Here is a 17,899-nt window from a genome sequence, read left to right as displayed (position 1 = left end):
CTGAGAATAACTAAAAATATAAAAAGATTTGTGTTCCTTTTCTGCCAAGAGCATGTAAAAGTCCTTATCATAGTTCCAAATGGAGTTAGGGGTAACTCAATGAAAATCCTGGGTCAGGAAAAAAAACCTCAAATTTTATCTTTCAGAAAAAATTTGTAATTTCACCAAATATTTAAGACAATTAAAGAGCAAAACCTCTCCATCAAGCTACTTTTGCATAGGCAAGTCACATGAACATCCTGTGTACTCCCTTTTGAATTAATGCTTTAAGACATTTCCTAGGGCAACATAGTTATCATTATCTAAAAGCAGTGGCAAGAAGTCTGTTAGTAGTCTCAGGCTACCTCCAGAGTGTTGCCAGAAGTCACTCCTTATCATAAGTAAGACCAGGAGGCCTCTGCTTCCATAGTAAGAAGCAGCAGAATTTCTGAAGGGGAAGAGATGTAGAACTCTTCTTAAACAGATGGTTGCTAGCTTTTCCACTTATGGGAGAGATGAGCTAGGTTTTAAAAAGATGAAAAAATAACTCTTTACCACAAGATCTTCCAGGGAAGAGCCATCACTGATAACAAGGTCATTAAATTGGTCTTGGATTTGGTCCATAGTTTGTGGGAGATCTCGAGCTGGAATAAACCACTCATGTTCCTCTTCTTCTTCCAGCATTTCTTGGAAACAGCGTTCAATAAATTCTTCTTCCCATAACTCCTCTTCTATCTGGATTTATAATAAATAAAGGGTAATTTATAGCATACTTGGTAAGATGAAATCACTAGAAAAGGCTTAAAGAATCTTGAACTAAACCATTTAACAACATAATGTCATACCTTCCTCCTTTGCTTCTGTGCTAAGGAAAAAAAAATCTTTTCCATAAGACCTGGAAAGATCTGTTTAGGGTTTTGCTATGTCTTTACTTGTCACAGCAGAATATTCTTTTTTTTCCACTGAGGGTGGCGGGGAAGAAGTAACAAAGAAGTGTTCTCATGGAGGAATGTGTATCAGAATTACCTGTGATACTTCTAAAACTATACAAACCCTAAACCCACTCAAAAATGACTGGAAAAAAAATCTTTGGGTAGGACTTCCCTGGTGGCACAGTGGTTAAGAATCCACCTGCCAATGCAGGGGACATGGGTTTGAGCCCTGGTCCGGGAAGATCCCACGTGCCACGGAGCAACTAAGCCTGTGTGCCACAACTACTAAGCCTGCACTCTAGAGCATGTGAGCCACAACTACTGAGCCCTCGCACCACAACTACTGACATCCGCACACCTAGAGCCCGTGCTCCGCAACAGGAGAAGTCACCTCAACGAGAAGCCCGCGCACCGCAACAAAGAGTAGCCCCCGCTCACCGCAACTAGAAAAAGCCCTCATGCAGCAACGAAGACCCAACACAGCCAAAATTTAAAATAAATAAATAAATAAAATTATTTGGAGGGTAGGGTCAGCAACTAAACATTCTCACTGAAATAAGACTACATTGCTTTACTCTTGAATATATATAACTGGATATGGTGAAATCAAGCTGGCTACTAATTATCAAAGCCAGGATCAGAGAGAAACTAGATGAAAGGTAGAAACAGGTACCAGAAATATGGGAATAAAAGACATCTATCAATATATGAGAGTTCTCTAAAAAAAAACAGTGGTGTCAGATTTTGAGGCTGATCAGAATGAGAACCTTACATGAAAAACAGTACAATCTGTACCCCAGTACCTGTGCCTATTTGCTCCTGATTCCAGCTCTCTTGACTTTCACTGCAGTAGAACAATCTGACTGGTGTAAGGTAGTGGTTCCCAAACCTAATTGCTCACTGGAACCACCTGGGAGCTTTTAAAAGACACGTTTCCCAGGCTCCACCCTAAATCCTTCTGAATCAGAATCTCTGGGTGGGACCCCGAAAAAAGCTCCTTAGGTTATTTCAATGAGCAGTTAAACCTGGTAGTATCAGCATCCAACTAAAATAGGAGTGGTAGCACATAAATCCATGTATTTCATATATAAGGGACCAGGTGAAAAATGCATTTCAGGGAAAAGTACATTTATATTATATGACAGCTGTCATAGGCTACAATAAAAGAGCATGTTTATACACAAAACTAACTTGTCTGTTGAATTCCTCTTCATTTTCCATCCACATGTACTCTGCAAATGGATTGTCATCTTCATGAGAATGACCGTTAATAATCACATCTTCATTGATGATGCTTGGGCTAGTACTGCTGCGACTTGGATCTTTCATGGTTGGTGTTAGATATAGTCTTTAACCTTAAAGGAAGAACAATACAGTTAATCTAGTCAGTCATTCTTTCAGTTCTTAGTGAGCATCTATTATAACCAGCCATCATGATTAGGTATTAGATGTACATGATATATTAATGCACATGATAAACACAGCAATTGGAAAGCTTTTCCTCCTAAATGATTTTAATGTTTAAGAAATAGCTGAGAATAGCCTAGATTCATCTAATGTTTTCTAATAACAGTAAACAAAGGCAATCAATTGCTTAAATGGAATCCCCAAACCATCCAATTTTTTTTAAATTGGATATTCTGTGCTTTATAAAACAAGCATGGTTTGGAAGACTTAAATCATCAAGAGACTTTATGAAAAGCAAATTCTACTTTTTAAAATTGTTATTAAAAAGCCCAGAGACTGGAAGTGAAAACTAACAAACTTTTAATAACTCCTATTTCCTTAGTCGCAAGGTACAGCTCTGGCTCTCTCGACTTCATAGCCCATTCTCTATTTGCTTTATCTTTGGGTCCATGTTGAGTTCCTCCATGTCTGGATTTTCCCACTGCACAGTAAGTATCAGGCATCTAATCTCATACAGTAGATGTGGTTTCTTATACTCTACTCAACAGGTGATAACATGATCTAACCTAGCTGATATGTTGCAGGCTAAAAGTTCGAAGCATAAAGTTTCAGATTCTACAATAGTCTACCAATTCACTGACTCTAAACTTGCTAAAAAATGGGTTTACATAAAGCAAGAGTCACTTGTACATAAATCCAAACATTAGTGTGACTTGTGCCAAAGGAAGGAAATAGCATACCTAATAGAGTTAAAAAAAAAAAAAAAAAAACTTCTTCAGGCCTTCTTAAACTTATAATCAAATAAAATACTAAAACTAAAATCTTCTACTGGAAATACTTTTTTCCTTTGGGTAAGGTTCAGGGAAAGACTTGCTCTAGGTATGTTGCCTGGCCCTTTACATTCATTTTATGTACTTATCCTTAGGAAAACCTAAGGATAATAAAACTTATAGCTGTTCATATAACATGAATTTAGTCTCTAAGCTGTGGTAGGGGGTCCTATCCTGGCACACATATGCATTTCCCCCAAGACTGAATACGAATGAGAACAGTCATCATGGTGGTAGCATTTTCAATTGTTAGGAAGTCCTGAATTAAAAATTACTGAGAACTTCTGCCTTACTTATTCATTGTTGTATGTATATGAAAGAAAGGCAGAGACAGACTGAAATTTATGGGCTAGGCTGTGGGTAGAAAGAAAACATGATGTGGGTTAAGAAAGTGTAGCACTGTGAAAGCAGACATGACAGAAAACAGATGATGGATATCTTTGATATTTTTATTTATCATTAATCTTGGATTAAATAAACCCCCTTATTTTGATAACAAGTTTCGACTAGAGAGCAATCAGTTCCTCTAAAGATTACTTTTTTTTTTTTAGAAAATTACTCATTCTTATATGTCAAGGCTACCAAACATTTATATGCTCATCTTTAAACAAATTACATTTTAGATTAGACTCAAATATTATGAAAAGCAGGGGGTCAATCCTGCTTTGCAACTGGATGGAACTTTGTTTACTCTGCATATGAACTGATCATTAAACTATATTCAAAGACACCCCAATTTATAACAGCTTTACATTATTATTTTCCCAACATGTGTCCTATCCCAACTCGTGCCCATTAAATCCTACGTTTCAGAAGACCACAATATTAATAAGTGACTTATATCTTTAGTTAAAAACAGCAAATAAAAATCATGTTTAGCACAGAGTACAGGATATTCAAGTAGAATTGAATAGTTAAGTAGCAATTATACGTGTGAGACATGTACTAGAAATACTACTAACTTGTGTTTGAATGTGCTTCTGGTGACTAAAGTATTATCTATATATAAACGCAATTTTTTTAAAAGAAAAAAGTATTCTCCATACATTTCACGAGCATAACAATGAAACAATGAAAAATCTGCATCAGCAAATTCTATAGTCTGAGAATCTCAAGGGACTCCCTCCCTGCTTGTTTGATGCCAACCAGTAACAAATAAAATATAAATAGTGCTTAGCCTAAAGGGCCCAATCCCTGCATTTGACATGTCTCTAGGTCAGCTTTTTGCCGATTATCACCTCAACAAACAACCCGTGGCTTTGGTATAGATCCCAGTGAAAGAGTCTATGAAGGACAGTAAATGAAATTTCGCTGTCAAGTAATATTTGGGAAACAAATCATAATTGGAACCAGTAAAAATCAACTGGAGCCTGGGCACTAACCTTAAACCTTAAGATAGCTGAGGAAGGAACAACTGCTGACCAGATTTCTGATACAGTTAGCCAAGTGAAAAGCCAGAGGGGTAAGGATCATTTACTTTCAGAACGCTGACAGACCTACAATTACTGAGTACAAGGTGTTCTAATATAAGGTATTGTATCAGATTTTAAATTTTCTTCTATGACCTGTTCTTGATCCTTCTTAGACCACACTCTTTAGATTGTGTCGTGTGTTTTGCTATTTTAAAAAATTGAGTATATAGTTCAAATACCATAAAATTTACAATTTTAAATTGGCATTTGTCAAAAGCAGTTAAAGGCAAATGTAGTAGCCAATGCCTGCAAAGAATAACAGTTGGGGCAAAAAGCCTTGGAGGAAAGGCTGGTGAAGGAGATGCTTTGGGAATAAAGGCTTTGAAAAGCTCCTGCATATTCTGGGAAACCTAAAAGGCCATGGGCATGCCCAGTGCTGACAGCACGCTCAGAAAACAACTAACAAGGCCCTACACTTTTCAGGCGTCAGGCTCTGCACATAAAACGAAGGTTAAGAAAGAGCTGTAAACTGCCCAAGTGTTAAAGGTGTACCTCGGCATACACAAAAACCCATCTGCCAAGACTGGGAGAGTTTTATTTTTTGCTTAGGGGTATTAAAGGACATCTCTTGAAAATAACTAGCTGGGACTTCCCTGGTGGCACAGTGGTTAAGAATACGCCTGCAAATGCAGGGGACACGGGTTTGATCCCTGGTCCGGGAAGATCCCACTTGCCGCGGAGCAACTAAGCCGTGCACCACAACTACTGAGCCTGTGCTCTAAAGCCTGCAAGCCACAACTACTGAAGCCTGCACACCTAGAGCCTGTGCTCCACAACAAGAGAAGCCACTGCAATGAGAAGCCTGCGCACCGCAATGAATAGCCCCTGCTCGCTGCAACTAGAGAAAGCCTGCGTGCAGCAACAAAGACCCAATGCAGCCAAAACTAATTAAAAATAAATAAATTTTTTAAAAAAGAAAAGAACTAGCTGACAACTAAGCTAATGGGACAGACTTCAATGGCCACACAAAAAATAATACAAGCTTTTACAAAATTATTTCAGAAAGGTCACTAAACAAATAACAGAACAAGCAGAACAACCATCCTGGGGAGAGGGGAGAATATGATTTCCAGAGTTGCCATATAATAGTCACAATGTTCAGTTTTCAACAAAAATTATAAGGCATGCAAAAAAATAAAATAGTATGGCCTATAAACAGGAAAAAAAGAAATTAATAGGAAATGTCCCTGAGGAAGCCCAGACATTAGGCTTATTAGGCAAAGACTTTTAAATCACGTGTTTTAAATGTCCAGAGAGCCAAAGGAAACCACGTACAAAGAACTAAAGGAAACCATAAAAATAGCAAATATCACCATCAAATAGCAAATGTCAATAGAGACAAATTATAAAAAGAAGCCAAGTAGAAATTCTGGAGATGAAAAGTACAATAAATGAAAATTCTACTTGAGGGTTTATAGCAGATTTGAGCAGGGAAAGAATAAGCAAACTTGGTAAGTCAACTGAGATTATTCAGCCTGAGAAACAGAAAGAGAAAATAATGAAGAAAAATGAACAGAACCTCAGAGACCAGTAGGACACTGCTACATGTACCAACATATGCATAATGGGAGTCCCAGAAGGAGAAGAGAAAGAGTATTTGAAGAAATAATGGCCCCAAACTCCTCCAACTTGATGAAATCTATGTTAGTCTACACATCCAAGAAGCTGAACAAACTCCAAGCAGGATAAACTCAAAGCAATCCACACCGAGACACACTGTAATCAAGTTATTGAAAGTCAAAGAGAGCATCTTCAAAATAAGATTAATAGCTGATTTCACATCAGAAACCACAGGCCAGAAGGCAGTAGGAAAACATATACAAAGTGACTAAAAAAAAAGACTAAGACATTCCCAGATAAGTAAAAAAGTGAGAGCTTATTCATCACCAATAGACCTGTCCTACAGGAAAACCTAAAGTGAGTCCTTCACGTTGAAACAAAAGAATACTAGCATTAACTTGAATTCATCCAAAGAAATAAACAATGGTAACTACATAGGTAAATACAAAAGTCACTAATAATGTTTTGCTTTATAACTCTTTTTCTCTATATGAAACTAAATTGTTATTAGTTCATACTTGTTACAAACTAAGATGTTAGTTGTAATTCCCAGGGTAACCACTAGGAAAACCACCAAAAAAATATACAGTGAAAGGTGTATTGCTGGGGTGTATCATCATCCCATTCAGAGGCAGCCCCAAAGAAGCAGCTTCAAGACTCCAAGAGTCAATGAACTCAAATCGATATATATTAGTCTCTTGTGGCTGAGAAAAAGTTTTTCTCTAGAGCAAAACCAACCAAAACTAAAAGAGGAACTACTAGAAATACAACAGAAGCACCTAATTTGCTTGAGTGATGTCTGAGGGCACAATGTAGATAATAACTCGACAAATACAGTTAAAAAAAAAATCTGGTAATTAAACCATACCAATCTGTTGCTATCTTATCTTTGTTCATGCTTCAATCCAAACCACTTTAAAACTGGCAGAAATGAACTGAGAAAGCCAGTAATTTCCCCACAATTTTTTAATGTTCATATTTACTTCAAATGTTTATTATGCTTTAAAATCCTAAAATTATCAGAAAATGTAATTCAAATAATTTTTTAGCCTTACTCTCATAAAAGGATTTTTAAAATAACACAGTAATACTAACTCAGAACACGCTATATTAAATTACTAATATAAAATATCTAGTAGTTGTTAGACTACATATAGTTAAGATTTTCCTAAACAAAAATTACAAAATAGTAAAACAGCAATGTATCATCTTACAGTGTTTTCAATAATCATTTAAAAAATTTTGTACATAGTTAGGACATCTTGTTGAAAAAAGAAGCATTAAAGTGAAAGAAATGTACATATACAAAGTACACCCTACTTAAAAAAAAAGGTTAGGGCTTCCCTGGTGGCTCAGTGGTTAAGAATCTGCCTGCCAATTCAGGGGACACGGGTTTGAGCCCTGGCCCAGGAGGATCCCACATGCCGCGGAGCAACTAAACCCGTGCTCTAGAGCCTGCGTGCCTAGAGCCCATGCTCCGCAACAAGAGAAGCCACGACAATAAGCCGTGCACCGCAACGAAGAGGAGCCCCCACTCGCCACAACTAGAGAAAGCCTGCGCACAACAACGAAGACCCAACACAGCCAAAAAAAAAAAAAAAAAGAAGTTAAATGTACAAAACAGGTCCTAAGTGTATTTAAGTTTTTTCCTTTTGATCTCCAATCCTACTCAGAGGTAATCAATGTTAACAGCTTAGTATGTGTCCTTTCATATCTCTTTGCTTACAGAAACACACATAAAGGATTTATATATTTTACAGAATCATGCTAAATATATTACATGAAATATACTTACTAGTCAACATGTAGAAATACACTTTACTTTTTTTTTTTTTTTTTTTTTTGCAGTATGCGGGCCTCTCACTGCTGTGGCCTCTCCCGTTGCGGAGCACAGGCTCTGGACGCGCAGGCTCAGCGGTCATGGCCCACGGGCCCAGCCGCTCCACGGCATGCGGGATCTTCCCGGACCGGGGCACGAACCCGTGTCCCCTGCATCGGCAGGCGGACTCTCAACCACCGCGCCACCAGAGAAGCCCCCCACTTTACTTTTTAATTGATACAGCACCAATTACTCAACAATTCCCCCTTTGATGCATTTACTTTTCCAGTTTTTTCATTACAAACAATCCTGCTTTGATCACCCTTGTACACATATCCTTTTCTATCTGAGCTTTCTGTGGGATACATTCTGGTAAGTGGGAATAACTGGGTCAAAGGCCGTGTGCACTTATAGCTTTAAGAGAAGACAGATTATTTGCCAAAAATATTATGGTAATGTACATTCCTATAATACACTGAGTGCTCCCATTTCTCTGCATACTAAACAGTTCTCTACATAAGCAACATAGCATTTTACTTTTGCAAACAGATGGGCTTAAAAAGAATCTGTTTTCCTCTACAGCTCCTGGGATATGCTTATCTTGCTTAGTAATAAGTCTTTTCCTACCTTGAGGTTATATTTCCTTTATTTTCTCTCAGTATTTTTATAGTTTCTTTTTTTTACATTTAGATCTTTAACTCGTGTGAGCATTTCTTTGAGTATGATGTGAAAGATCTATACTTTTCCATATGAACACATCATTCATTATTTAATGAAAGCTTGTTCCTGATGTTTATCATAATCAAATTCCCACTTACACGGTTTCTAGATTCTTTGTTGCATGACAGTGTATTGTATGTATACTGTTTTATCTCCAACTTTTATTTTAAAGAATTTTAAACTTACAGAAAAGTCATAATAATAGTACAATAAACATTTGTACCTTTCATCTAGATTCATCAACTGTTAACATTTTGCCACAGTTGTTTTCTCTGTACAATTTTTTTTGCTTAACCATCTGATAAGTTGCAGACATTATGACCTTTCATCCTCAAATATTTCAGCACAGTATTTTACTCTTCTGATTACAGGAGCCTTTCAGTAAGTTTAAATACGCAGTAGCACAACTCCCATCTCAACTTTCTTTGGGGGGGAAATCTTGCACTTTTATTCTTCATACGAACTTTAGAATAATTTTTCCATAGGAGTCTGACTGGAATTTTATTAAAAATTTGCAGCTTAGGGCTTCCCTGGTGGCGCAGTGGTTGAGAGTCCGCCTGCCGATGCAGGGGACACGGGTTCGTGCCCTGGTCCGGGAAGATCCCACATGCCGCGGAGCGGCTGGGCCCGTGAGCCATGGCCGCTGAGCCTGCGCGTCCGGAGCCTGTGCTCCGCAACGGGAGAGGCCACAACAGTGAGAGGCCCGCGTACCGCAAAAAATAAATAAATAAATAAAATAAATGAATCAGGACTTCTTTTTACCAATAATGGTGGGCTAGATTATTTGGACCAGTCTTCCCATTGCAAACTGAAAGTGTTGGATGCCATAGTCTTAAAGAAACATTTAAAAGCACTCAAGTGTTGAAGAGTAAGTAAAGTGGGAATTCAGAGAGCAAAGTGGAACTTTTAAACACTGAAGCTGCCTTTGCACTGAGGACTTTTGCCCATTAGCCTTCTTTGGGTTGACCTTGGATGCTTCATGGGGCAAAAGGCATAAAGGTCAAGGTGGAAAACTGAAGAGAAGATCCTCCCCACTCTAAGCTGGGACCCTAAAGGGCTATAGGCTCAGGGTAAGGGTGAACCAAAAGCAACTCCCACTCCCCACCAAGCAAATCAAAAGGAAAAGGTGGAAAGGAACACAGACACTGTGACTGTGGTTGGTCCTCCTGTGGATAGGAGGAATAAATTCATCACCTGGGAGGTCCAGAACATCCCAAGTCATGTAATGAGTATGAAGTTGTCCTGACTTGGTAGTGTCTCTAGTGCCAGTGCCTGGCAAAAGCAAATGTAAAACTCCTTGGGAGGAAGGCATCTTCATGCTAGGACTTAAGGACCTCCAAAAATGATTTTTCAAGGCCAAAGAAGAGTTCAAAATGAAAGATAACTAAATCCAGAAGGAAAAAGCAAGATACAACACGCAAGATCAGTGCAATTTATAGAAAGCATAATCAGACCCATGTGGCAGATGACAAAAATGATCATTACGTATCAAGCTTGAAAATATCTTCACAAAGCAGCAAAATATAAAAAGTGCATAGTAGATTTGGAAAAGAGCCAAATAAAACTTCTAGATATACAGAAATCACAACATAAACAAAAATGTAATAAGTCTTGCAGCAGATTAGATACAACAGAATTGAAAAACAAAAGAAAGTATCCAGAAAACAGCAAAAAGATAAAAAGATAGAACATACAAAAGAGGGTTCAAACAATATAGAGGGCAGAGTGACAACTATCGAATTCCTGAAGAAGAAAAGAAGAAACATAGGGCAGAGGCAGGATCTGAATATTGCATATTTGATGAAAGCAATCAACCAACATGTTTAAGGAGCCCAAGAATCTCAAAGTAAGATAAATAAAAAGCAAGATATATCAAACTGCAGAATATCAAAGAGAATTCTAAAACCCAAAAAGACATTATTTTCAAAAAAGAATGAGAAAAACCAGCTGCTTTTCAACAATAATGAAAAGCAAAAGACCACACTGAAAGAAAATAACTGCAAACCCAGATTGCTAGAACTCTACAGAAAATAGTTTTCAAACAAATGAACTAGAAACTTCCCATCGTTATATTAAGGAATCATTTGAATAACAAGAATTATGGGATCCCTGAAGACAAATGAATCAAAAATTATAAGGGCTTGGTACTTTTTAAACTAGTACATTATTAACAACCTTTAATTTTGTTTTTTTTGTTTTGATTCGTCTATTCAGGTTTTCTACCTCTCTGGTTAACTATGGTCATTTTTATTTCACTAAAATTTTATTTCTCCATAATTTCAATTTTGTTATAATAGAAACTATCTAATTTCTCCTATTTCATAGCTAATTTGACTACGTTCCTCTTTTCCTCGATTAGGCCTACCAGGGATCTATCGTAGGAAAAAAAAATTCCAACTTTGCAATTTGCAGAACAGCAAGTGTAATAAACTCTTCATATATATAAAAAAAAAGGTGTGTGTTCACAATTTGCAAATGCATAGAATCTCTAGAAAGACAGAAAACAAACTGAGAAGGAAATTGTATCTGATAAGGGAACTATATCTAGAATATATAAAGAACTATTACAACTCAATAATAAAAGGACAACCAACCAATTTAAGATTTTTTTTGAGGTGGACCATTTTTTAAAGTCTTTATTGAATTTGTTACAATATCGCTTCTGTTCTATGTTTTGGTTTTTTGGCCGGGAGGCATGTGGGATCTTAGCTCCCTAACCAGGGATCGAACTCGCACTCGCCCCCCCGCCCCCCCCCCCACCATTGGAAGGTGAAGTCTTAACCACTGGACCGCCAGGGAAGTCCCCAAAACAACCAATTTAAAAATGCGCAAAGGATCTGAATAGACAGTTCTCCAAAGGCCAATAAACACATGAAAAGATGCTCAACATCCTTAACCTTCAGGGAAAATGCAAATCAAAACCACGAGATACCACTTTATATTAGTGAAAATGTGGAGAAATGGAATGCTCATTCACTGCCAGTGGGAATGTTAAAATGGTGCAGCTGCTCTGGAAAACAGTCTGGCAGTTCCCCAAAAGATTAAACACAGAATTACCTTATAACTCAGCAATTCCACTCCTAAGTATATACCCAAGAGAAAAACAAATATGTCTACATAAAAACTTATACACACAAATGTTCATAGAAATATTATTCTTAATAGCCAAAAAGTGGATAAAACCCAAAGGTCCACCACTTGATAAATGGATGAATACTGAAAATATCCTAAATGAAAGAAGCTAGTCACCAAGGAACACATATTGTATGACAGGTGATGGGAACAAGATTTCTTTTTGGGGTAATGAAAATGTTCTAAAATTGACTGTGGTGATCGATGCACAACTCTGGCAATATATTAAAAACTACTCTACTATACACTTCAAATGGATGAATTGCATGGTATGTGAACTATAGGTCAGTAAGAGCTGCTAAAAACAAAACTGAGAATACTGGTTACCTACAGGGAGGAGAACTAGATGGCTAAGGATATTTTTTATATCTTTTTTTGGGAATGGATTACCTATTTAAAAATTCAACTTTAATAAACAAAACTCTTGCTTTTGGTTTTATTGATCTTTTCTACTTATTTTTTGTTTATTTTATTAATTTTACTTTTCTCACATTATTTTTCCCTTCCTTTTTACATAACTTCAATTTGTTGCTCTTTGTTTTTCAAGTTGACAAATGTTTATTTTCAAGCTTTCACAAAAATTTTATATCTATGAATTTTCCCTAGAAATTTTAATATAGAATACAGTTAACCAACTTTAGGTAACTACAAATTATTTAATTTATAATAAGCCAGAGATTATTCAGAAGAATGTTCTTAATTTCCAAGTGGTTAAGGTTCTTTTGGTTACCTTTTGATGCCTGATTTCTAGTTTTATTATGTTATAAAATGCAGCCAGAAAACCTTCACTTTTGGGAATTTATTACAGTTTTGTTTGCAGGCAACTAATGATTTTTGCAAAATGTTCCTTGGGCCTAAAGAGAAAAATGTGTAACTTCCATTTCTTTTGTTTTCTGTGAATTTTTAAAAGTGAAGTATAGTTGATTTACAATGTTGTACCAATCTCTGCTGTACAGCAAAGTGACTCAGTTATACACATACACATTCTTTTTTTATATTCTTTTCCATATGGTTTCACATATATTGAATATAGTTCCCTGTGCTATACACTAGGACCTTGTTGTTGTGATTTCTATTTCTTACATAAAAAAATGATGCATATATATTAGGCTGATCTTTTTTTTCTTTCTTTTTTTTAAACTTTACCTGTTAAATTCTGAAAGCAATATATTCAAGTCCTGTACTATAACAGCTAGATTACTTGACCCAGTCTGAGGATCTGTCTCACAGGGAATTAACATTTTTGTAACTGATGCTTGGTATTGTCTTTCATTGTAACTTCATATTTAGCTTTCTTATAGCTTCTTTTTACATTCTATTCCTGTAATGTTTACTTTACTATTTTAAGCAGATTAAAAAAAATACTTGATTTATTTTCTGTAACTTACAAACTACTGTGGAATTTCAGTTGGTTTTTTCCCCCCAGTTTTGAGATATAACTGACATACAGCACTGTAGAAGTTTAAGGTGTACAGCACAATGATTTGACTTATATCTATTGTGAAATTAGTTTGAACAGTTTCCTATCAATTAAAAAAATACTCTATACACCCTCAAACCAACTCAAGACATTTAGAATGCTTTATCTTCTTCAATATATCCAACCCAATCCCTGCTCCCAGACAAAGCAAGACCTTTAGGATGATTTTACTTACCCACTTCCTCTCCCCACCCCATATCCTGAGTTTTGTAGAAATAATTTAGCACTGTTAGATCTACACTATTAGGTATTCCCTTATATATATATAATCATATATATATATGATATATATATATATAATCATCTTCCGCTAACTTGACACCTTTATTTTGCCTTAATATTTCTTCAAAAGGTTACCTGAGGATATAAATTTCTAAGCTACTTCATGTCTGAAACTGTCTTTTGCTTTCATATTTGAACAGTAATATTAAGTGGGACAGATTTAGACTTGTCCTTTCTATCAATAACCTACGAATATTCCAACTTTCACTATTGTAGAAAATGAATTTTCTTTCTTTTGTAAACATGCTGTTTACATCACGCCTGATATGAGAGCCTAACACCTAAATTCAGAGATTTTGCCAGATTCTGGTTAGGTGAGAGCTGTTTTTTCTGATGCCTGGCACTTTAAATCTACAAACTCTTTACTTCAGCTCTTTGTTCCCTTCTGAAATGCCTCTTACACATACTGGTTTCCAGCAGTGTCCATCCTTTCATAGTCCCTACAAAATTTTAAAATATGGAAATCTTTTAAGTTTTAGAAAGTCTCCCCCTACTTTCTTAAGAATTCTCATTAAACACTTCATGATACATGTAAATCAAATCATTATGCTGTATACCTTAAACTTATACAGTGCTATATTTCAATTATATCTCAATAAAACTGTAATAAAAAAATAAAAACATTAACTCTTCAAAAAAAATTCTCATTAAAATTCAAACAGGATTCTCTTTCCGCTTCTTTCATTAAACTGACTCCACAGGGAATTCCCTGGTGATCCAGTGGTTAGGCTTCCGGGGTTCCACTGCTGGGGGCCTGGGTTTGATCCCTGGTCAGGGAACTAAGATCCCACAAGCCGTGGCACGGCCAAAAAAACCCAAAACCCCCCAAAATAAAAAAACTGACCAGACAGACATAACACCTTTTCTTATTCCACTGGACTCTACTTTGAACTACAGTAGACTCCTTAACCTTATTTGTACACATATATATTGTATACGTATGTATTTTAATTAGAGAAGATAAAGAAATTTCTGCATCAGCCTCTGTATTTAATTCAGAAGTCTGTGAGCAGCGCTGAATATTTTGCTTTAATGTTTGGCAGTATAAAGGAACGATTAAAAGCATGGGCTCTGGGATTTCCCTACTGGTGCAGTAGTTAACAATCCACCTGCCAATGCAGGGGACACAGGTTCAATCCCTGGTCCAGGAAGATACCACATGCCGCGGAGCAACTAAGCCCGTGCGCCACAACTACTGAGCCTGCGGTCTAGAGCCTGTGTGCCACAACTACTGCACCTGCGTACCTAGAGCCTGTGCTCTGCAACAAGAGAAGCCACTGCAATGAGAAGCCTGCGCACCACAATGGAAGAGTAGTCCCCTCTCACTGCAACTAGAGAAAGCCCGCGCGCAACAACGAAGATCCAACGCAACCAAAAATAAACAAATAAAAATAAAATTAAAAAAACAAAAAAGGGGCTCTGGAACAAGGCTACCTTTCTAGCCATGTGACGATGGGCAAGTTATTTAACCTCTCTGTGTTTCAGGTTCCCCATCTGTACCTAGGCAGACAGCCTGGCACATAATAGTATTATTAAACACTTAGAGCAAATATAAATTTGTATAAATAAAAATAATAGGTCCAAACATCTGTAGGAGTGAAACAATGTCACAGAAAAGTCCCAGAGAGTATAACCCTAATCTCAACTGTAGTGTAACCAGGGTGATCAGGTCAGAGTAAGGATGGCTCAACACTGCTGATAAAAGCTCAAAGCACATCAGAAATACCATCCTTATTTATAAAAACTGATACAAAAAATAAAAAGCAAAGGCAATTCAAATAAACCCACACTATCCAATGTGGTAGCCACCAGGTACATGTGGCTATTTAAATTTAATTCAATACAATTAAAATTTTAGTTCTTCAGTTGCACTTGCTACATTTCAGGTGCTCAACAGACATGTGCTTAGTAGCTATCTTACTGGACAGCACCACTCTAAACGATGAAGACATTAAGAAAAAAGATTGAGTTATTGGAACTGAACCTCAGGCTGTAACATATACAAACTATTAATGCATCTGTGCAACAGGGTGATCCAGATCACAAAGATGACAACTTGGACAACTTTAACCTTGCATTGATTCAAGTCCCAGATATGCCACTAACCACCTAGAGTACCTTGGATATACTACTAAATCCCAGGCAACACACTATAGTGGTTAAGAGCACATAATCTCTGGAGTATTTGGATTTGAATTCCAGCTTTTATTAGCTATGTAACACTGGGCAAGTTACTTCACATTTCTCATTTATAATCTACATTTTACAGTAGTACTTACTGCCTACAGACATGAAAGATTAAAGACTTGTAAAAGTACTTCGAACAATGCCTGGCATTACTAAGTGCTATGGAAATATGTGCCTAATAAAATAATCTCTCAAGTTTCTATTTTCCTGATTTCCAAATGGGCAGGATAAAACTTACTCTGCCTAGGGCTTCCCTGGTCGCACAGTGGTTAAGAATCCGCCTGCCAATGAAGGGACAGGGATTCAAGCCCTGGTCCGGGAAGAACCCACATGTTGCGAAGCAACTAAGCCCGTGAGCCACAACTACTGAGCCCACATGCCATAACTACTGAAGCCTGCACAGCACAACAAAGAGTAGCCTCCACTCGTGGCAACTAGAGAAAGCCCGCGCACAGCAACGAAGACCCAACACAGCCAAAAATAAATAAATATTTTAAAATTTGTATTAAAAAAAAAAACTTACCCTGCGTATTTCACAGGTTAATAATAAATATGAAACTCACTTAGCTCCCATCCCTGAAAGAAACAGATAAGGAGGCTATACTTTTTTGGGGGGGGTTACCTATCTTTTTATCATAGACACTTATTTGTGAGAAAAAATTAAGCTCTGTTCAAGTTCACAATTAAGTTCTGTAATATAAACAGACTAATTTGCCCCAAATATCCTCTCACAAACCAGAAAGAGAAGCACAAAACAGCAAACACTAGGAATCTCATTAAAAACCCTGAGAGACCCTTATTTGCAAACATAACCTGCAGCCCACGAAATTTCAAAGGCAAACCAACACCCGACCAACTGCTCAAAGGCAAATTGTGACAAATTATGCTATCAGGTTAACAAGATTAACCAGCACATGCAAAATGGGAATCTGTCTTCTGTTGAAATGTCAAAAGCTGTCAGCTGTTAGACCTCATCCCACGGCATACTGGAATCCAAATTCTTTCTAGAGTTTGCGGTTTCTGTAAGATGATGGGGTTGCAAAATCAGGGAAAATAAGACAACAAAAGGAAGCAGAAAAGGCCACCTTTTGCAGTTACTAGAGAATACCATTGCTGACTGCTTCAACAAATGTTTTGAAACAAACAACTTTACCAGAAGCCATATATTTTTGATGGTGGGAGAGAATAAGCACAGTAGTAGAAATTAAAAAGTGAGATAACCAAAATCAAAAGAATGTGAATTGGATGGGTTCATCTGGTTCAAAACAGTCCTGGAGTAGGAGCTGCCAGTACTCCAAAGGCCCTCCTATCCCGAGCACGGAATACAATGTAACTAAAAATAAGGGTCAGGGGAAGGCGAAGAAACCGGAGAAAGGGGATCATCAGAAAGGTACAGGCTCATGGACGGTTACAGAATGCTCCCCTAGGACTATCGCCAGCCCGCCAGTCCCTCCGCCCCTTTCTCTTCCCCCACCCAAGCTTCTGGAGGAACGCGCAAGCGCAGCAAGTAGGGGCTGCGCGTGGCGACGCGCAGGCGTAAAGTGGGGAGAAACAATGAGCTTTGTTGCCGAGGCGGCAGTGGGGGGCAGGGGAAAAGGGTATCGGAGGGTGGGTGAAGCGATTGGAGGGGGAGCACGCGAGAAAGTGCTATCCCAGCAACCCTCGCGCGCCACCGAGGACCCGGATAGAGAGCTGCGAGATCCAAACCATAATAATGACAATGAGAAAAAAGCGACGGCCATTTCTCAGAGAAGAAAGAGACTAAGTCGGTCCAAGATCATCCCTCAGACTCGGCTGGAAGAGGCAAGGAACAATGGGGGCCATACAGGCTTGGTAGCCAACAACCCAGGGGACCCTCTAGGCCCCTCAGCCGTCGCCGAGGTGCTGCCCCTCCACCGCCGGGCCGCCGCACCCTTCTCGCCGCTCCGCCCGAGAGAACCCCTCACCCAGTGCACGGCAGCGGGGACGGCAGCCAACGAATCCGGTCGGCCTCCGCGGATCTCCACAGGCAGCGCCGCTACCCCGCTCGACGCGCGCTTCGCCCGCCGCCTCCCTTCTCCAGTCCAAACAAACACCCCAGCCCGGAAGTGACTTCACTT

At 38.1% G+C, this 17,899-nt stretch overlaps 1 protein-coding gene across 1 annotated transcript in view; it reads right to left on the bottom strand.

Moving 5' to 3' along the window:
* PAIP2 (poly(A) binding protein interacting protein 2) overlaps window positions 1-17,899 on the bottom strand; it is a 20,658-nt gene extending 2,759 nt beyond the window's left edge. Inside the window, exons 1-3 of the mRNA XM_030869467.2 lie at window positions 17,747-17,899; window positions 2,103-2,266; window positions 535-714 (exon numbers count right to left, since the gene is read on the bottom strand). Of these exons, the coding sequence (XP_030725327.1) occupies window positions 535-714; window positions 2,103-2,240 (318 nt within the window). The 5' untranslated portion in view covers window positions 2,241-2,266; window positions 17,747-17,899. The remainder of the gene's footprint in view (window positions 1-534; window positions 715-2,102; window positions 2,267-17,746) is intronic.

This window comes from Globicephala melas, chromosome 3 (genome assembly GCF_963455315.2).
Source record: "Globicephala melas chromosome 3, mGloMel1.2, whole genome shotgun sequence".
In the NCBI taxonomy this organism is placed as follows: domain Eukaryota; kingdom Metazoa; phylum Chordata; class Mammalia; order Artiodactyla; family Delphinidae; genus Globicephala; species Globicephala melas.
This window is presented reverse-complemented; position numbering and strand designations above follow the sequence as displayed.